We start from the raw sequence: 21761 nt of genomic DNA on the forward strand, positions 1-21761 counted from the left end.
TATGAGCTTAGACCAGCCTTCTGCAACCTGGTGCCCTCCAAAGGTTTTGAACTACAACTCCCATCATCCCTGCCCATTGGCTGTGCTGGTTGGGCGTTGTAGCCCAAAACCTAGAGAAGGCTGGGTTCAAAATTGTTTACCTCCTAAGGCAGAAACACAGCACCTGAGCTCATTCAAGTGGTGATAGGTGGTATGACAGCTGGTGTCACAGACTATATGCCTGGCAGTATGTCTAAGGTCCAGATCCAGAAATGGGCAATTCTGGGTGCTGAATGTGCACCCTCTTGTAACCTCCTTTGCTCATTCTTCATTTGGTGCAGCAATAAACTTGCTAGCACATTTGCAAAGCTAAGCAGGGCCTGGTATGGCTTCAGTTTGGATAGGAGGACCGTGTGTTAAGATTCCTACATTGCAGGGGGTTGCACTAGATTACCCTTGGGATCCCTTCTAACTCAACAGTTCTATGATTCTATGAATTGCCATCGCTGAACTATTTTATAATATATCGGCTGTCAATAATTCCAACAGAGTTTGCAGCTAGATGATCAGCACACTTCTATGTCTACTCAAAAATTTATCCCATTAAATTAAATGGGGTTTACTCCCAGATTAATGTATAAGATTACAGCCTAAAGCTGAAATCCTATATTTATTTACCTGGGAATAAGCCCTATTGAAAACAACAAGTCTTTCTTCTGGGTAGACCTGTATAGGTGCTGCAGATCTTGAAAGAGCACAAGTTATAAGAATGGATTGGTTTCCCCAAAATAATTTAAATCAACAGGACTAATGATAAAAATTAGAGACCAGGAGAAGAACATTTCTAGTCAGATCTCTTAACATGTACAAACCAGAGATGGCAGATGAATACCCCAAAGTGACAAGGAGGGGCTTACTTTTTAAGAGGCATGGTAACAAATCAGATATTACACTTACATGCAATAGAAGCGAGCCATAATTTATCTAGAATTGTTATTAAGTTTAGAGTTGTTCTAAATATAGGACAGTTTGAAGGATTAATATGGAGCAATGGCAGAATTAATATTGTATAATGCTTTGCACTACCACATATTCTTCTGCAATTAAGCTCCTTCAATTTTCAGACAAGGAAGCTGTTTCATTGCATTCTTAATAAAACTACTGTTTGGTTACCTTTTAGATCTCTGGACCGCTGTAGTGTGTAAGATATATTTTCCAGGTCTGAAAAGCCTAGTCCTCTCTCATTTAATTTAATTTTCTGGGATGTTTCAATTAGCCAGTGAAAGACAGATGCACTTTTACAAAGAACTCTGTAATCAATATAAACATACAAAGTTGGCTTCTAATGAAATGGTTCATTGGGCCATCTAGAAGCATTCTCTTTACTCTGACTCAGAACATCTTGGGCAGAGGTCTTTCTCAGTCGTGATATTGGAGATCTTTCCCAATGAAAATCAATGACTAAAGCTTTGCTGAAGATGCCAGAGGACTTTTACCACTTGATTCTGGAGGTTACATTTCCCGCAGATCCACTCCAATAATAAGTGAGGAGGCATAGCTCAGCAGGAGAGCGAATGCTTTTCATGTAGAACATCCCAGGAACAATGCCCACCATATCCAGTTAAAGTATCTCTCCTAGCAGGAATCAGAGGGGAGGGAAGAATGCTGAATGGGATGTGGAGAGCTGCTGCTAAGCAGAGTAAACAGTGCCAAGTAGACCAATGGCCTGACAGAATAGGGCAGCTTCATATGGGGAGAATGTGGTTAATAGGCCTACAAGACTAGGCTTAAACCAAATGCACTGCCTAGGATGCTTTTTAAAAAATTAAATACAACACATAAAAATTGTTTTTAAGAAAAGCGAAGAAAAAAATACTTTAATGTGCATTAACATATGGGTGGCTGTTTTGAGAGAAGCTAAATAACAGCATGTCTGTTTCTGCACACATGACACCATGAAATATGATAACAGATCTATAAATCCACTCTGTTGGTTTGCATGGCATTTCTTTAATCTGCACAAAGAGGAATCCTGTACTATTTTCTATGCATTGAATGTGGATTTGCTGTATGTATGTATGTATGTATGTATGTATGTATGTATGTATCAGGATCCTTTAAGTGAGGAATGGGAAAACTGTAGTACTTCCTATATTGTTGACCTCCAACTCCCAGCAGCTCCAGAAGCATGGCCAATGGTCAGGGGTGATGGGAGTTGCAGTCCAACAACATCTGGAGAGCTGCAGGCTGGCCATCCCTGCCATAGGCAATGACATTTGCAGAAGGACAGTTCCATATGATACTGTGCACAATGGCTCTCATAATGTTGGACTACAACTCCCATCATCCTTGACCATTCCTGCTGGCTATGGCTTATGGGTGTAAATTCAACCACAGATTCCCCACTCATGCCCTACCACAAGAAGAGGAGGATAGCTGAATCAGGATAAGTGTTCTAAAGCGGATACGATCAAACTAACAAAAGCTAAATATTAAGTTCAAAATGTACTTCACACATGAATCTTCTTTGCTCAACAACAGCTTCAGACTACAGTAGTACCTCGGGTTATATACGCTTCAGGTTACAGACTCCACTAACCCAAAAATAGTGCTTCAAGTTAAGAACTTTGCTTCAGGTTGAGAACAGAAATCGTGCTGCGGCAGTGCGGCAGTGGGAGGCCCCATTAGCTAAAGTGGTGCTTCAGGTTAAGAACAGTTTCAGGTTAAGTACAGACCTCCGGAACGAATTAAGTACTTAACCCGAGGTACCACTGTATTTGGCATGTATGCATGAGTCATTATAGATCAATTGCCACAGACAGGACTTTCATACCACTTTACATTTCCTCAGACACACTGCTTTTCAGTAGAGTCAGTTGATATATTAAACTGCGATTGGCTGAGTGCTAAGCAGTCACATGATAGATACATGCATGTGTGAGCTGGCTTTGTTCAAGTGCAGGCGGGGAAATAAACTTTATCCAACAGTACAGTATCAAGGTGAATAACATCACTGGCCACATTGTAACCAAATAAAACAATAAAATGACGTGATAGACACGAATTATTAGAAAGCTACTAACTGCCAAACTGAAAAATCACTGAACTGCAAAAAAGTAAGGCTATACCCATGTGTATTCCTTTGCATATGGGAAGCGATTTGCACCCAGAAGTAAGTAGATGCCCTGCACTGCCACCAACCTCAAGTTTTTGGATATATGGAAGTCTTTATGAAAGTAGGCTTACTCCTAGCACAAGAACAGGAGTCATTTAGCTCACTTCAGAAAGTAATTGTCACTCTGTAGGTATTTCTGCACACTAATGATACAGCTTTGTCTATTCATAAACCAGATGAAAGTTGTTCGGATGCTTGATTATCGTCTTCCAAAGCAACTACTCTACTCCCAACTTAAGAATGGAAAGCGAAATACCAATGGACAACAAAAGAGGTTTAAAGACACTCTCAAGGCAAATTGGAGAAAAAGAATGTAGTATAAGCACTGATAGTTGGGAAACACTGGCCTGTGAGTGCTCCAACTGGAGAACAGCCTTTACCAAAGGTGTTGTGGACTTTGAAGAAGCACAAACTCAGGGCAAAAAGGAGAAACAAGCTAAGAGGAAGGGGTGTTTGGCAAACTCTCACCATGATCAACTCCTGCCTTGAAACCTATGTCCCCAGTGTGGAAGGACGTGTGGATCCAGAATTGGCCTCCACAGTCACTTACAGATTCACTGTTAAGACTGTGTTCATGGAAGACTATCTTACTCGGCTACCAGTGATCGCCAAAGAGAGAAGAGAGGTTAGCACTTGGGTCTCACTTTGTAAAAATATCTCCACTTGCTGTTTGAGGAAACCTACCTATCCAGTGAGGTTATACATCTGAGGAACTGGGCTTTGGCCCATGCACACTTGCACCAATATACATTTGCTAGTTTTCACAGTGCCACAAAACTCTTTGCTGTTTTTGCTGCAACAGACTTAGCACCTCTGGAATTAATCCCTGCAGTGACATCTTTGGTAAAAGGATGACCTCTTTTGAGAAAGCCTGGTACTGCACTTAGCAATCAAAGTCAATTCCCACTGGAATTCCTTCTCCTTGGTTATTAGACAGGTGTAGTCATTGTTGTCTCTTTGATGCCTGACTTTCCTTTTTCAACAAGCCTTTAAGTGGAGGTCTTTCCCAGTCTGCATCTGTACTGGAATTGTTTTGAAAACATTCTTACTGTTTTATCACTTGTTGTTTGCCATCCTGGGTTCATTTGGGAGGACAGGCAGGATATAAATTTAATATAAATAATAATAAATAAAATCATCATCATCATCTCACACTAATGACAGTTCATGCCACCCAGAAAGTATAAGAACAGGCCACACTCCCTTCCATTCCACCAGTGGCGTAGCGTGGGGGGTGCAGGGGGGGCCAGCCGCACCGGGCGCAACATCTGGGGGTTAGGGTTAGGGGGCGCAAATCCACGGGTTAGGGGGCGCAAATTACTTGCCTTGCCCCGGGTGCTGACAACCCACGCTACGCCACTGAATTCCACCCTTCAGAGCCTCCATAAATAACTGATTTGACTACTGGACTGAAATGCGCCTACAGTAGAAGGGTAAGCACTTTGAAAATTTACAGCAACATCTTTAACCTAGTGGTTGCCATCAACCACAGTCACCATCCATTCAGCATGTTTTTAAGATTATTTAAGAAATGAGTTCTATTCCAACAGTTTCCTTTAAAAGGGGGGGAGCTGCAGAGCTGGTTTGGTAAGGAAGGGGACTAAAGTTAGCCCTCACACCCCCTTTTGAACATTTTTGTCATAAACTGGCAGGACAAGGAGGAAGAAGAGGATCCTGGTAAGGGGTGTAGCTGGGGCTGGGACACACCAGGGCAAGCAGGGGATGGGGAAGTAAGTACTGTACTCACAGGGTGATGGAGGATGGTGAAGACATGGAAGTCAATGCACAGGAACCAGAGCAGCAGAACCCATCGCCAGAGCCAGAGGGGCTCCAGTCTCCACGAACACGGTGGGCTCTGAGGCATAGGGAGCAGCAGGAGTGGCACTCCAGGAGGCTGAGGCAGGCAAGGGCCCACAGCCCAGCTCACTAGCTGGCCAGGTGGGGCTCGCTAGCTCTGGGAGGAGGTGTGTTATTTATCAGTTGGAATAGGCTTGGAACAGGTGAAGGTCGCATGCCTCATCAAGCCAGATGCTGCAATCAACATGTAAAGTACAAAAAGCAAGCAGAGCTGAGGTGCTGTGTCTGCTCAACTGCCCATGTTGATGGGCCTCTATGGGATTGTGCTTTGACTCTGGATGGTATCCCAACTGCTGCATTTCAGACTTGGCCTACTTGGATTGACCCTGGACTGCATTTCCTGACCTTTGGACCTTGGACTTGACATACTGACTTGCTGCCAGGTAGGCGAGGGGTTCAGGACAATTTTTTGTCAGCTTCAAAAGAAAACAAGAAAAAAGCCCTGGCCTCTAAATCAGCAAGGGTACTTGTGCACATGGCACCCATTTCTCATCCACTTGGCAAAACTGCAGTAAACAATGCTTCTGAAATCCATCAACTCCTAGATCAGAGGTGGAGAACCATTTTCAGCTGCAGAGTCGCATTCCCTTCTGGGCAACTGGGCAGGGCGGGGTGGGGCGAGGGCACACACAACAGTGCTAGATGAGGGGCAGAGGCAAATGGGGTAGAGCAATGAATGTAAACATCATCTTTTTACCACAGGCTAGTTTCTATGCACAATCACACACGCACACTTCTGTCTTCCATCTAAGCGAACAAGATGCATTATCAGCATGGTCATAGCCAAGGGGGGAAGGGGGGCAGCTGCCCCCATCACTAAAAAATCACTACAATTCAATAAAAACATGAGGTTGTGCCACCTAACAAAAGTCTGCCCCCCTAACAAAAATCCTGGTTATGCTCATGATTATCACGAGTTCAAGGACACATTCCAGCCAAGCAAAACCACTCAAGGGAGATGCAAAGCTGGCACAGTTGTAGCTGTGGCTGGGAAGGGGTTGTAGCCTTAGGAGAATCACAAGGACCAGGCAGACTTAGAGGGCCTTGTTCTGCTCCTGGGGTTCTTCAACCCTGTCCTAGATGGATCAGGATCCCCATTTATTACATACGATGTTCTAATAAGCAGTGTTTAGTTAACTGGGAATGAAGTGTAATTTTACTTCATCAAATTTATAGTCAGTTCTTCCTCCCAAAAGGGAGCCCAAGACAACTAATGGCATAAAAATATGAATCATAATAAAAGTTAAAACAAAAATCAAAACAGCATTAAACGACATCTGTTAATACTTTCAATGCAAAAATGTATCACAAAACTACCTCTGAAAGGTCTGGGCAAATAAAAAGAGTTTTTAAAATTCATGTGATTGTGACCAGAGTGTGGGCTTGCCTGGTTTCCCCTGGGAGGGGGTTCCATAAACAGGGCACCGCCATCAGGAACACCCTGCTAATTCTGCTATCCTCCTTGTCACTCTCACAGATGGGATATTGAACAGGGCTTCTTCCTCTGATTGCAAACTCTGGGCTGGATTTTACTCCTTCAAGTACTTTAGTCCCAAGTAATGTAGAGCGTTGTACACTAGTCATGATCCCTTTAACCAACAGCCAGCTCTGAGAATGGGGTTGATACGATTCCCCACTTACTATTCCATACAACAGCCAGGCAGTGGCAATCTGCACTAAAGTTGTTTCCAGACACTTTTTCAAGTGTAGCCCCATGCAAAGTGCATTGCAGTAGTCTAATGTATCTCATCATCTTTGAAATAGGGTGCTTTGGGTTTCAGAAGTGCAAATTACTGTGCCAGCTGAAGGACTGCAATGTCTAGTTGGCCTTTAACAAAGCAGACATCTCTGGGAAGTTCTTTTTCCCTCCTCCTACACAAATACTTAACATGCTTTCCTTCCTCCTCCTCCTGATTCAGCTTCACTGCCAGCCTTTCCTGGGATCGAAAGAACAGCACTTCAGTGACGCATTCCAGTAGCCATGTTAGTGGCACCAAAGCAGCAACAGCAGTGAGTTTTGCACAATGTTAAAGGTTGACAGATTGTGCCATAACCCTACTTTCTATAAAACTGTCTTTATGTTCATTCAGCCAGAAAAGCACACAAAAAACCTGTGTGCAGGAGCAGAGCCTGCCATTGCCCAGTTAGAATGGGGTGGGGCAAGATTTGCGAGTGAGGGTTGTTTTGTGTGACTAAAAAATTCCCCAAAAAGCCACCTTCCAAAATAAATTGCCCCAACACTGAACTCAGTAATTGTGTAAAATATGCTAGTATGTGAAAGCCTATCCAAGCACATATATTTGCTTATTTTATCTGTTTTTTATTGATAAGTCTTTTTGTTTTTATGTCCACCGCTTAGAGGATTTATATTATTATTAAGTGGTTTATACATTCTCCTGAGTAAACGAATAAACCCTCCTCATAAAATGCCGCTTCAAAGAGCGCAATTCCAGCCGTATTTACTGTACTGTACTGAGAATTCGAATAGCGCTGTATCCTTCCGCCCATTCCCCCTCCCCCCAGGTAAAAGGAGCGCCGGCTCGCGCTTCCGCACTTCGAACACCGCAACCTGATAGGCGGGCGGAAATTCCCCGCAACCTCCAATAGCCTTTCCGGCCTACTGTCCCTTCCCGGACAAAGGACCGAACCGCGGTCGTTTCCATGGAGATTTCGAACGCGTTCGCGTCACGTCCTCCTTTCCCAGATCAGGGCTCGTTTGTGGACGAGAGTTTCGCGCGCTCCTAGAACGCTCCCCCCCAACCCCCTAAGTGTAGGGGTTTTAAGGGCGCAGCCCCCCAAAGAGGCCACTGGGTGGGCAGGCGCGCCCGCTGCCGCCATTTTGGCCGTGGAGGCGGCGAGGCGGGAGGGAAGGAAGGAAGCGGGGCCGAGGCGGCTTTCGCAGGGGCCATGGCGCGCGAGGCTGCTCAGTGCACGGTCAGAAACGCGGTCGCCGCGCAGGTGGACGGGCAAATGTGGTCCTGGCAATCCGGTGCGTCAGTGATCGACGTGCTGCTGCCTCGCTGCCGGCCCTTCTTCGTAAGTGCGAGGGGCGCCTTCAGCCTCCCGAAGTCCCATCTTGGTCCGACATTTCCCTCGTGCCCCTGAGAAGCTGAAGTTGTTTTCCGTTGGAGATTCCGGTGGATCCTGGATCTTCTGCGCGCAAAACGTGGTCTCTCTCGCTCTCTTTCATCAAGCTTACGGCCCTGCTCATCTTAGCACCCCCCCCCCCGCATATTACACACCACTCAATGGTGATAGTAGAGGGAAAGGAAATCTCATTTTTCCCAGTGACAAAATATTAAGGGGGAAATGTCCTTTTTTTAAAAAAAAAAAAACCATACAGGCAGGGGAGTGCGAGTGGAGCAAATGTCATAACAGATATATTGTACAGCAAATGACTTAGGAAGGCCCTCAGGGACACAGAGATGCTTCCATCCGCCTTCATAGCACTCAATGTGACTTCATGTTCAGGAGTGATACCTGTCACTCCTTATTTTCTTAATAAGCTTGTGAAATTGGTCCCTGCCTTTCGCAGTGTAGATGTGGAATTGATGTTGAGACACTGATTTGCACAAGACCCCCACCCCCAGTGACTCCACTGCTAAAGTTCAGGGGGAAAACAGCAGTTGGGTGTACATTAGATCAGCAAAGCACAGGAAGTATTACTGAGAACATGTCTCCCCACCGCCACCTAGTCGGTTGGCAGAGTAGTGCTGGTACAATGACAAGTCACACTTGTGGCAATTATTATTATTAATAATAATAATTACTATTATTATTATTATTACTACTACTACTACATCCCCCCCCCTTATAACACATCTCATGCAAGAGGCTGATCTCTCAGAACCATCTGCAACCCATCGTTCAGTTGTGGATAAACTTACTTGACTATGAGAAGATAAAGGATAGTAGCAGGATATTGAACTTCAAAATCAAATGACCACGTTTCAGGTTATTTTCCAAAGCACAACTGGATGACCGAGCTCCGCAATTAACCCACTGCCCTGACCTGCAGAACTTTTTACTATCTTCCTGGTCATCAGATCTATTATTTAATGTGCAGAGAGGTTTCAATAGTGTCCTTTCTCAGTTGAGCTGCATGGATCGGCTGGGGCTTTCTGTTAGTATAATGTGTGTGTGCATGCTAGAGTATGTGTACAAGACTATGGGGTGGCTACATCTACTTTTCATGACACCCACCACTGGCCAGAGGGTTAGCCAAGGGTAAATTCAGCTCGTATGGGAAAATAAAGATTAGCCACTCCTGTCCTAAGAAAAACAGTTTACCCACTACAGCTACTGGCTTGTGAATGCAGCAAAGATTACCCAACCTACCTGAAACAGTAGACCCAGAAATGTCCTCTTCCATAGAGTTGTCTGGTTCAGTTGAACAACCATCAACACAAGTATTAAGAATTGTCAAGCGACATTTTTCTGAAATTGCTTCAGCAGCAAAAAGCCCTCAAGTAGCTGACCTCGTGTTCTCTTATTGCTTACTCTCCATCTTTTCTCTCAAGAAGGTACAAGTCCTGGATAGAATGTTTGGGGTGACTGGAGGGTGGATATTTCTGCTCTAGCACCCGCTCCCCAGGTTTTCACCATTTTAAGCCCAGTAGAATGGAAGTTACAGCAGAAAAGCTTTTCCATCAAGTTCTGCTGTTACTCTTTGCACAGTTGGTTGCTGTTTTGATTTTGATTTTCTAAATGTAAGGCACAGGCTGCTAGCTTGTTAATAATTATTTTATGCAGAGGGAGCTGTGTAATTAACTGACAGCCTTGCTTTCAGTTACAGGAAATTGTGTTCAGGAATTATTACACAGCTTTCTTGACTGTGCGGATGCAGCAACAAAACTTCACAAACAAGGAAAGCAAAAGCCGCTCCAGCTGGGTCACCTGCTTACGTAATTATTGCCTGATGCCCAACCCACACACAGAGGAAGGCTCCCAGGATTACTTCTGTTTCTCCAGGAATCAGGTTCGGATAACCGGGCTCCACTGGGAGTTGGAGGTGAAAGGCCAGTGTATTGCTTCCTTTCTATTCATTTATAAACAGCTCACTTGGCAGACTGCAGTCTCTTTTTCTCTAGGAAGCAATCTCTGTGGTAACTGATATTGCACTTGAAATGCAAGATCTAAAATCTGACGAAGCTCCCTTTTCAAGACAGTGCTTTTACAGGAGGATGCCTCAGCTGTGGCTGTTACAGAGGTGGAGCAGTTGGGAGCACGTGCTCATTGCAAAGTGCAAAGTTGAGCCCCTAGAGCACTACTTACCAAGCAGCTTTTATTCTGAACCTGTGTTCCTTTGTACTTTCACTACAGCTGGCTCTTGTTCCCCACACTTATAGGAACTGTACGTTAAACATCCTCAAAAAAGTACCAGTTTAATTATTAATATGGGATAAGTGCAATGTTTATGTCCAGATTTCCCACTCCCCTCCCCCACACTACTTAGTAGATGGGGACTGCCAGTGCCATTAGTAGCTACTCCTACATCCCCTTTAGCTTTAAGAAAAACTTCTGAGGGAATGGTGAAGATACAACTTACAGCAAGAGCTTCTCCCTTGAAAATGTTTTCCAGTTCTATTCTTGAACAATATATTGTCCATTAATGCCAACCATTTGTAACTTATTAGGCCAGGTGGTTTCTGATACAGCTCTTAGGACTACGCACTAGTCAACTGAAGGCTTATCCATGCATCTGTTTATTTATGAAGTGATTCTTACTGCACCCCAGCATAAGTGCTCTTAGGGCAGCTAATAAAGCCAGACATTCTCTCCATCCTCACAACAGCCCTGTGATGTAGAGGATGCTGAGAAATAGTCATTCTCCCAAGGTAACCCAGTGAGTCTCATGGCTGAGTACAGATTTGAACAGTCCTAGTCTAGCACTCTTACCACTTCATAAATGGACAGAAGGAACTCCAGCACCTGCAATGACTCAATACATTAGTCTTGTTTCAAGTGTCTTGTCAGCAGTTGTTGCAGGTGTTCATTTTTTTAACAGCATACATTAATTCTTTTAGATGCTTTGCAGTGTGGATCGGGCGATTGCCATGCGGCTGATTCTGCGCCAGCCTTCTCCAACATGGCTGCGTTTCAGTATTGAAGAGCTACAGCTCTGCCCTGGAGACCAAGAGGTGTGTGCATTGCCAACTCCTTCAGGCACTCTTTCCCAGATCCGCAGGGCCAGTGTTCCCCGTGTATTATGACAAATGAACTAACAGCAGAGGCTGGGACTAAATATAATATTCTTCAGAGGGAGCCAAGATGGTTAGCTGACGTTAATCTCTCTCTGCAACACCTAGATCCCTAGCTGTGATCCATGGTTGCCAGGCCAACTCTCTCTCTTACCCACACTGGATGGCATCAGCAAAGATTTGCAGTGGCATCAGAAACATCAAGCAGCTACGTCAAAGCACCCAGCAATACCACTTCTATGTATTTGTGATACTAGGAAAGACAAGAAAGCAATATGGAGGTATGTGTCTGCCTGCCTGCGGGTGGAAACTTATAGATTTCCTGCATCAGAAGGAAGCTGGATTTGTTGGCATCTGAGGTCCCTTCCAACTCTGTGATTCTACGAAATCATTTCCAAAGCAGCCCTCATTGATCTTAGGGGAACATACATAAATTAGGTTCAGGTTTTGTTTGACACATGCCTGGAAATCCCTTTCCCATGCAGGCAAGCTGGTCTGCAAGTCAAGATGAAGATTGGCAGTAGTTTGTTGACCTACCCAGGGCAAGGGGCAGGGGGAGGCAAGGCTTCCCCTCCCAACTTTGTTTTGTCTTTTAACCCACTGTAGAACTTGCAGAAAGGTTTCTCTGTCTGACTCCCACATCCATCACCCAAAGTCTGGCCAGGAAACCTTCGTTTGGTAAGTAGAGTCAGTAAAATAGGACACTTAGCTTAGAAAAGAGGTCCCAAAATGTCTGGATCCAGGGACATAGTTGGAAATCTAAAAAACTTGTGGGCACAAAATGTCCATTGCCTGGAAGAACATGCAATGCTCAGAAACTTCTCCCCCAGCAATAGGCAAAAAGCCTACAGAATCCCCAGATGAACATAAGACAAAACAGGCCTCACAACAAAAATGCAAAAACCCCTCATTTAATATATGGGGGGCATGGGCACCAAATTGGAGACCCCAGCTGTAGAAAGACTAGAAAAAACTGTGTGCCATATAGCTCAGTTGTTAGGCAGGACTTGACCATTATTGATGGGCTGCATGGTGTGCAGGCCTGTGAGTACTCTGCACTAAAAAAAGTTCAGCATCCCAAGAAGGTAAATCTTTTAACCTGCATAAAATATGTATATTTGCATGAAATTTTATTTTTCAAATGCTGCTTTATATTTTCTATTTTGCATAATGTATCCTGACTTTGTAAGTAGGCTAAGGAACCATGCAATCTACTGGAACCTTAACCTGTAGCTACTGGAAATCTCGAGTTCTGAGATTTTTGCAAGCATTGCCCACACACTTTCAGAGTACATCTTCACAGTCATAAGGGTTGGAAATTTGCTCTTATAAGGGAAAAAAAACATTCTCAGGAAGCTGAACACCGCATCCCATGTGACATGCTATATTCACACAGAATCATAGCAGTAATATGAGATGCATCAACTGTTGGGGTGGTAGTTGAACCAGGTAGGAGATAAATTGCTGCCCTTCTCAACAACAGTCTCTTCCTTTCAGGAGTTCCCCAATGCTAACCAAGAGTTTTCAGAAGTCCAGTAAATGTGGGTGCTAGCGGAGATACTTCAAACCAGCCAGCAGTGCAGATCAGGCATTTCAATGTTAGTTGACAACTGTTTCTATTTTCTACCAGAAAAGTAAGGTGCAGCAGGTATTCATTGAAGGGATTTCTGATGTTGGCTGGGCTTTAAGTTGCAACATGCATAGCTGTAAAATACGTCACGGAGCTTCCTAGGAATCACTATAAGGAAAGATTCACAAAGGGAAAGGGAGAATGCTCAGCTCCTACTCTTTAAACTTGAGCAAGTGCAGTGTTTTTGCAAGAAACTGACTACTGTTTGTGTTTTCGTTTCAGGTGGATGGCTGTTATTATAGTAGCCTCTTCTCCTACACACAAGTTTTCCAAGCACTAGAATCTGGCACATTTCTTAGGAATAGCACTGTTGTATGCAGATTGGTGCAAAGATGCTACTAGAAAAAGATGAGGAATCCATCCATGTTGGTTTCCTTCCCCTTTTAGAGCTGCTAGATGTAGCCTCATCCAGTGGATCTGGATGTTGAAATGTTGTATAATTTAGTGCAAGAAAAGAATGAGTTGTATCTTATGTTCCTTTCTGGGGTTTCATCAGCTGAACTCTTTCTGACTACTCTTCTGGATATGCTTTTGCAGTTCCATTAAGTCCCTTACTACAGCAGAGAAATGCGTCCAGCTTCACAGAATAGCTCAACATTAGCTGATTTATCCCACGTCTTCCATCCTTTAGTCACATCCTTTGTTCTTTTCTCCTCCTAATTTGAAAGCACTTTCTCTTGGTGCGGCCACAAAAGTAGAAAGGAACGTTAATGGTGTGAGTTGCTAAATAAATGCATTTATTAAGCTTGTTTCCAGACTAACTTTTTTAAAAAGTTTTGAAATAATAATGGGAACTGCTCCAACATAACTTCAGTTTAGTAAGGCTGTATTTGCAGTTGAACATGGACTAAATATTTACATTAAACAGCTGACATTTGTGAACCATTTCTAACTCAGCTTTGTGTGAGATGAGCCCCATTAAAATAACATTTTCCCCCAAGGGCAAAATAACAAGTACTAGTGCCTAGAAGTAATCTCCTAAAGTCTTACAAAACTGGAGGAAGAAACAGAAAATATGTTAAAGTGAAAGAAAGCCAGCCAGAGATTTCATGGTTGTGTGTAATCTCATGCAGTTCCTAGGCAGTCAAATTCACATCCATCTTGCACCCGTTCTCCCTGGACCCAGCCATACTGGGATGGCTATGCACTTGATTATGTATTTTGTGGTTTTACATTTTGATTTTATTCTGTGAACCACCCTGAGGCCTCCGGGTATAGGGTGGTATATAAATTCAATTAATAATGTGAACTAGGTTATTAAGCTCGGTGGAGTGGAAGAGACCCATAAAAGACACTTGTCCCTCAGCTAAATGTCTAGCAGTTTATTTATATACACATAGGACTTTTTATACACAACAGGAGAGCTAGGGATGCAGTGTATGGAGTACAGATACTGTTATTTCTCATGCCCAAAAGCTTGACTTGGCCCAACAAAATGGCACTGGAATAGACTATGAAAAATATACAAGAAGTTTGTAATGCAATGCTGCGTCCCTCCCAGACAAGTCAAAATGGACAGATAGGAACCATTCCTGTAGGGTGCAGTACTGCTCCCTGCTCTCATAGTAACATTTCTTCCCTTTCTGGCAGTTCTCATAGAGACCATTCTGCACCTAGACTTTTCAAAGTATAAAAAACAACATTTTGCTCCTGAGATAAGCATGCAATAGTAAGTACAAATACAACCAACCAAAGTCTGAACCTGACTTGGATGACTCTTTCCAGACTTGCTGTAAAACAAGCAAAATACATAGGCCTTTAGTCTCTCTCCCCACAGTCAAAAACAGTCCATGAAACCACCAAAGCTTGTCTCTCCTTTTAAACCCAAATGGTCATAATATTCTGTGGTGACCCTTTCACAGCAAGCAATAAAAGCAGGTTCCCTTGCACTTGTGCAGAGCAGCATATGCCCCCAGATTGCACCTCCACATTTTTATACCAATAGCAGCAAAATGTGTATTCAGGTGCAGTCCAAGGGTTCATGGCAAGTTGCTGGTGTAACTCTCAGTGAGATAACTGGCTAGCTAAAGCATCTTCCCCCCCAAGCAGAAACTAGTATTTCTGACCTAAAACTACACCATCAAACCCAACCTGTAAGCAGCAGGCAGGCAGGCAAATGTGATCTGGTCTGATTTGTGGTTTGGTCCTCTGAAGAGGGGCAGGATTGATATGGAAACATAGCTGCACGTGTGTTAGGCTAGGGAAATTCAAACTGACATTCAGCCTCTTTCAACAGAAGCCCGGCGACATTTCTTCCACAGACTTCCTTCAGGTGCAGGAACAGATATGATTAAGAGTTGAATACCTTCCCCGCGTGACACACAGTGGGCCTTCTTTGGGGTCATCTAGACTGAACATTATCCAAAGTGCAACTCTCCATCATTCATAGGGAAATATTTGAGCCGATATTTCTGAAATGTCATGCAGCAGGTCCAGGCTACAAAGGTGCTAGTAAAGAGAAGGTGGCTCCTATTCCAACTGAAAGGGCAAGATCAGTTATTGACAAAAAGCACAGTGCAGTAATAACCTCTAGGTGAGGAGGAAGAGACACTTTCAAGGCAGCAGCTGCCGCCAATACAAAATAAATCCAAGTGCTTATCTGGTGAACTCTCATTTGGCCCTTAATGAAAAGGAACCCCTTACAGTGTGCATTCACCAACACTAGCAGTTCCTATGTATTGCTAGAGAGATAGCTGGCTATGTATTCCAGAAGGCTGAAAAGCTGATTCATCATCTACATGAAGGCAACTACACAGTACGTGCAAAGTCCTGCTAAAGGAATCAACACTACTGGACATAAAGTGTCAGCAAGCTGTAAGAGCAACAAACAGGATGTGCTGCTCCAGGAGGAACAGACTGGAAGGATTATTTACATGAGTGTCCAGCAGAGGACCTGAATGTATACAATGCATACAAAATGGCTTTGTTGGACCCAGCGTCCAGAGCAGCACCTGCTTTACAAAAGCCGTATGCTCAGTCTCTCACCACTCATCCTTGTCTAGGCATTTTAATGAGCTAAAAACTACTAAAAAGCAACATCCCAGTCTGAAACTACAGGTGAAAGGAGTCAAGTTGCTTTATGTTTAGTTCCTCAAAGCTAACCCCATGTCATCTTCAGCTATTTTATTTTGCAAAATTATTCTAGATAACTTCATGACACTTGCAATATAGCTTCCAGTTCTGTAACAACACCCCTAAAATGAAATAATAAGCCTAATTATCTTGAAGGATTTTACAGATAATGAGGTAGAACAGGGAAGTGGCATGTTTGCACGATTGTGTCCAATGACAGGTGCCTTTATGGCAAGTGAATGGCTGCAGTGTAACAACAAATGCTGGGTCTACCTTTGTAAATACATTGCCCCATTTATATATCAAAACAGAGTGGGACAATGTACTGTACAAAAGCCATTAGACAAACTAGCTTGTTTTGGGTAGATTCAATTCCTTTTGTTTCAGGGCAGAAGAGGGCAAAGGATATGCACTCAAACATGTGTGACCTGCTTGCCTGAGACCCGAGACCTTTTTCTCTGGCAAGATGCAAGTCTGAAGGAACAGTTAACCAAACAGTTAGAAGGAGAGCTGCTAAAGGCAAATATTCTAGTTCATACCTTCTGCTCTGTCATGTTTTTCTTGGTGCCTTTTAGAAGGCACTTTTACTCTGCAGAGTTGCTTTCAATCAAAAGCAAATGTCAAGCTGCAGAAACTGATTTTTGCTGCACGCCCAAAGGGATGGCTTAGAAATAACTCTCTGCAACGAAATCCATTTAAATTTATCTGCCCTGACAGCATGGGTACTTCTCTAACAAACCCTCTAGATGCTTCCGTACAGAGTTTTGCCAGCACATCTCAATTTCAGCTACTCTAACACCAACAGACTACACACAAGCACGTGTGTGCACATGCAGGCACAAACAGCCCTGCAAGAGGCAACATACAGGCTTGCATCAAACAGAGGAGCATGTTAGTCAAATTAGTTCAATTTGTACTCTGAGCTGGTGGCAAGCAGACCTCTACTAGGAAAAGGCAAATCCCTTCAGACATGCAAGGTGCTCAAGTATGAAGAACAGTCACATCCACGTCCCGTTGCTTAACTTGAAGTTAAAGAAATGAACTTGGAAAGCTTATTGCTATTGAACAAGACTGTGCTTTGCAGTTACACTATCTGAAAACTAACCACAATGCTAAAATACCAACAAAACCAAGTCCTTTAATATTTTTGGTTCCTTGCGGAGCAAACAGTTATTAGCAACATGAAAACAAAACCTGGCAACAGGAAGGAGAAATGCTATTTACAAGCTCTGGAACTTATGATGAGAAGTTCAGAATGGTCCAGATTTTTTTTAAATGAAAAAAAAATCAAAATGGTGCAATCATTAGAACAGGAAGAAGACGACTCTTTAGAGTGATTTTCTGTATTTTCAGTGTTACTTAAGTAGCTGGTAGAGGGATAAAGATTACAAAGTTAAAAACTTCAAAACAATATTGAAAGATCCTGTTTAACCAAAACAATACCAAAATTGTGATGCCTCAAAACCATTCTGAAGACTTCAAAAGCTAGGCTCAAGAGAAAACAAAACCGTTCCCTTAAATTCTGGGAATCAAAGATAACGTTGGGGAAATGGCATTGCTCTTTTCCCTGTGAAAATGCCTCTCGTTACAGAGGCAGTATCTAATACTAATTTCTAAATTGGTCAATGCACAACGGTTGCTCCCCCACCTGCCCTTCAGAGCATTCAGCACTGAGTCAACTGCAAATACCTGCTGGCACGAGAGGGGGTTCCATCAGCAGCTCCTTGATGAAAGAACCAATACTTTCAAGACAAACCTGTGACGTTCATACTCGCCCAAAAGGGAGGCACAGATTCAGCACAGGAGCTTTGGGGCAAATGCTAACCCATTACAAGAGCATCTAGTAGTAGAGGTTTATGACAATTGTGCTCAACTTTAATGCCTTGCCATTAGTTCCCTATGATAGTAAATCACCTCCCCAACAAAGTGCATGCCCAAGAAGTCTAGTGCATTTGTGTATACTAGGCCTGGTCCTAATTAGAGCAACTAGCCTCCAAGGTCCATAGAACAGCACTTAGGGCCACCACTGCCACCAAGAGCTGCAAATTGTGATTAATCACGCAGTGAACCAATGCTGTCAAGATTAATGCTACAAGCCACCAACACCTCAGCCCACGCAACAGAATCCCATATACGTATGTGGGGCCAGAATGTGGCACAGCTGCATTCAACCCGTCACAAAGTGGAGGAACAAGGCTGGAAACACCAACTCCCTGAGGTGAAAACAAGCACAGGTGGCAATACATTAAAAGCAAGACAGACGCTTCCCTCCACAAATCAGGACAGTTTCTGAAAATAAAGACGCCTACTTTTCTCATCAATTACCCCACATAAGTATTTTATTATTGTGGGTGGAACATGTATGGAAGTGTGCTGTCTTGCTAGGAAGCCTCCCTGGAAGGAAGGAAAAAGGAAAACTGCAACGAAATATGGTGCTTGTATCTGAACGAGGTCGGAAAAGAGACTATTTTATCTACAAAATGGAAAGATGCATGGGTGGGGTGAGGGGGAGTTGGCACCTGATAAACATCATTAGTTTCACAAAAGCAGCAAGGGATCAACATGAATGTGCTATTAACACTATCCTTAGCCAGCTGAACTCTCCCATGAAGTTCTTGACCAAGACAGCATTGTGAACACCTGACTGGGCCTTTCTGGAATTTGGAGAGTTTCTATCAATGTGCAGGAAATGGTGAAGGGAGGTAGGCCAGCTTCATCAATGGGGTGCAAAGCAAAACCATTAAAGCACTGCACTAGTTTTCCTTTGGTCATTTATTTCCCCATTTGGGATGATCTGATAATGCCCAGATTGGAGAAGATAAATGAAGTATCATCTGTACCCTCTAGAAGAGTCTCTCACATCTGCTCAGGGGCAGCAACAGCAGAGAGGAGTATGTGCAAATCATGTGCCTCGATCAGCCCCATAAGTAATGTTAGCTTGTATCTGAATGCCCTTTCCAAACAAAAGAAGAGAGGTTCAAACCACTGGTTCTCGATGGAAGGCTGACAAGGAAGAGGGACACTGGAATCCCAAAATCTACACCACTAGACCATCACCCCTCTTCTTTCCCATGGGGTCAGTTTCCACATTCCTAACAGACATGATCACAGGGCTGTATTGAACGAATGCAACGCCCTAGATATAAATGCCCAATACTGGGGTCCATGGGGTTTGTTTCTCCTGCAAGAAGTCCAGGCCAGGATAGTCAAAGCCATTTTGCCAGGATCGTCCAGGATATTGTGTCCTTTGATGTTAAACACACTGGAGCAACAGAATATTTTCAAAGCAGCAGTCTGCTTTTTCTGTAGGGGTGGTGGTCCTGTCTGTTTCTATCAATGAGGGACAAACTTGTGGAGCCCAGCCCAAGGCTACTGGTTCTCATCCCGCATCTGTTCCATTATGTTGATAAGGCTCTCTAGTCCAAACACATACCCCATGTCAGGGCCATCATGTACAGTGGGATCATCTCGAAAGCCTTTGAATGTGCTGTGTGCAAAGTCTATCATACGTACATCTACCTTGGGCTGGAAACTGACTGCCTCTGTGCTGCTGGCATCTTGTAGGCTCTCTGGGAGAGAGATGTCCACTTGTTTCAGGCGCATCTCTGCCCTGCGCTCCATATATGTCTCCGACCGGTTGTCCTTCCCATCATAGATGATGAGCAAGGAGCTGGAGTAGAAGCGATAGGAGGCCTGCCTCTCCAGTACAGACTTCAGGCTTTGCAGTTTGCTAAGGATGGGCTCAAACAGGTCCTTTCGTAGCTCTACTCCATTGTGCAGATACTGGTAGAGGGCATTGCGAAAACCTTCAATGGAAAGACCTCTGCCGTAGTATTTATTCCTGCACAAATAATGGCCTGTATCCAGCTGATATACCTATGATAGAAAAAAGTCATACATTAGTCTACAAAGAACAGTCAAACGTGTACTGCATGAAGCTACAAAGCAGTAACGATCAGCTATGCTTTTCTGCAGTAGCTCATGGAAGCCTTTGCATCGTCATGAGAATTGTTAAAAAAAGAAGCATCAAACTAGTTCTAGTCCCTGCTGTGCCAAATTAAAACATTACAAGGACTCGGTTCTCCATAGGTTAGGACACATTCCAGAGTCAGAACAACCAAAGTGGAGCAGGACTCAAGCACACTTAAAGAGGAAAAAGTGGACTAGCAGCCAAATTAAAAATGGTAAACCTCAACAGTGTGCCTTTGTTGTATCCTCAAATAATTCTGAAAGATTGCACATTATGCTGGCAAGGTGTTAAGATATGGGTGGAAGCTTGGGTACTCCCATATAAGAGAAAAGTCTCTTCAATTTCCTTCCTAAATATGATACAGTATAACTGGACACTGTATAACACCCTGCTGGATAAAGTAGCCCAAAAGAAAATTCCAGGCTGGCTAAATGCCTTGTGTTACAACAATAATTGTTTGGAGCACCCTTGTTGCTGAATAAAACACCCTGAGCAAAATTATAATTATTATTACATTTATTTATACCCCGCCTTTTTCCCTGATGGGACTCAAGGTGGCTCAAGTCACAGAAATCAACATTTCCTTCAAAATAAGTCCAAATGGAGCTTGATGCAGAATCATGGCTGTCAGTAAAATTAGTAGGAAATTTTAATAAAAGCAAGGTACGTATTTCAAATGACCACCATCCAGCAGGGGGCACCAGCATCCATGCTATGAAGGCATGCTAAACCAACAGGAGAGTATCTACAACACTCAAAGCAAGGGACACCTATCTGAAACCCTGACCAATGCAGATGTTCTGTGCTTTTTTTGTGCAAGGTGTCACCACCCGTTTTGAACAAGAGAGCCCCATACGGTTTCAAGATTGTTGAAACTTCTGTTCATCCTTGCCCATTAAGGTAAAGGTAAAGGGACCCGTGACCATTAGGTCCAGTCATGGCCGACTCTGTGGTTGCATACAGCTTCCGGGTCGTGTGGCCAGCATGACTAAGCCGCTTCTGGCAAACCAGAGCAGCGCACGGAAACGCCGTTTACCTTCCCACCGGAGTGGTACCTATTTATCTACTTGCACTTTGACGTGCTTTCAAACTGCTAGGTTGGCAGGAGCAGGGTCTGAGCAACGGGAGCTCACCCCGTCGTGGGGATTCGAACCGTCGACCTTCTGATCAGACAGTCCTAGGCTCTGTGGTTTAACCCACAGCGCCACCTGTGTCCCTCTCCTTGCCCATTAGTGGGTTTCAAATATATATGTATCTGAGAAAGAGAGATATTTTCCTATGTCCAAGCCTACTATCCTAATACTACCTTGGTTCCTCAAGGATCAGAGGTTAATAAACTCAGAGTAAGTCTTACACCCCAAGGAGCGCTATTCCATTCACTAGCATGTAAGCGCTACCAGGTGAGTTGCCTATGTTAACCACAGTTCAAAGCTAAGGAAGCTCACTATGACACATGGAGATTGTTTGCTATTAAGCAGCTGCCATTAATATTAATATTTGCCACCAACTCCACACACCAAAGTGCAGCCCTATGCTAACCGTGAAGTAAGACAGCAGTCCTATACCCACTTATATTGCAATAAACCTCATTAAAATCAATGGGATTTACTTCTGAGTAGATCTGCATAGGAGTGCATTGTAAATCACTTTATGCTAATGACTGCTAAGCACTGCTCCACTCCCCCCCCCCCGCTTAATTGCATACCTGAACATGGGGGATAATGTCACATTGACAAAGAGGGCAGATATTGAAGCCTTTTGCAGTTAGTGCTGGAAAGTCTTCAAACCTCTCTATGAAGACTAGAAATGTGCATTTGTGGGAGAGAGAGACTATTATTATAAATTACACACACAGCTTTTTTAAAAAGGAAGCAGAGA

At 43.7% G+C, this 21761-nt stretch overlaps 2 protein-coding genes across 3 annotated transcripts in view; one reads left to right on the forward strand and one right to left on the reverse strand.

Annotated features, from left to right (window-relative positions):
* Positions 1 to 7808: 7808 nt before the first annotated feature.
* Positions 7809 to 13590, forward strand: LOC128408108 (nicolin-1-like). Its single transcript, XM_053377334.1, has 6 exons — positions 7809 to 8047; positions 9801 to 9989; positions 11038 to 11151; positions 11320 to 11492; positions 11818 to 11889; positions 13064 to 13590. The coding sequence occupies exons 1-6, from the start codon at positions 7919 to 7921 to the stop codon at positions 13119 to 13121; spliced, it is 735 nt and encodes a 244-aa protein (XP_053233309.1). The 5' UTR covers positions 7809 to 7918; the 3' UTR covers positions 13122 to 13590.
* A 558-nt stretch (positions 13591 to 14148) lies between these two features.
* IP6K1 (inositol hexakisphosphate kinase 1) overlaps positions 14149 to 21761 on the reverse strand; it is a 32390-nt gene continuing 24777 nt past the window's right edge. For both annotated transcript variants that reach the window (XM_053377332.1, XM_053377331.1), the window contains exon 6: positions 14149 to 19789. In XM_053377332.1, coding sequence (XP_053233307.1) covers positions 19283 to 19789 — 507 coding nt within the window. In that variant the 3' untranslated portion in view covers positions 14149 to 19282. The remainder of the gene's footprint in view (positions 19790 to 21761) is intronic.

This window comes from Podarcis raffonei, chromosome 2 (assembly GCF_027172205.1).
Source record: "Podarcis raffonei isolate rPodRaf1 chromosome 2, rPodRaf1.pri, whole genome shotgun sequence".
NCBI lineage: Eukaryota > Metazoa > Chordata > Lepidosauria > Squamata > Lacertidae > Podarcis > Podarcis raffonei.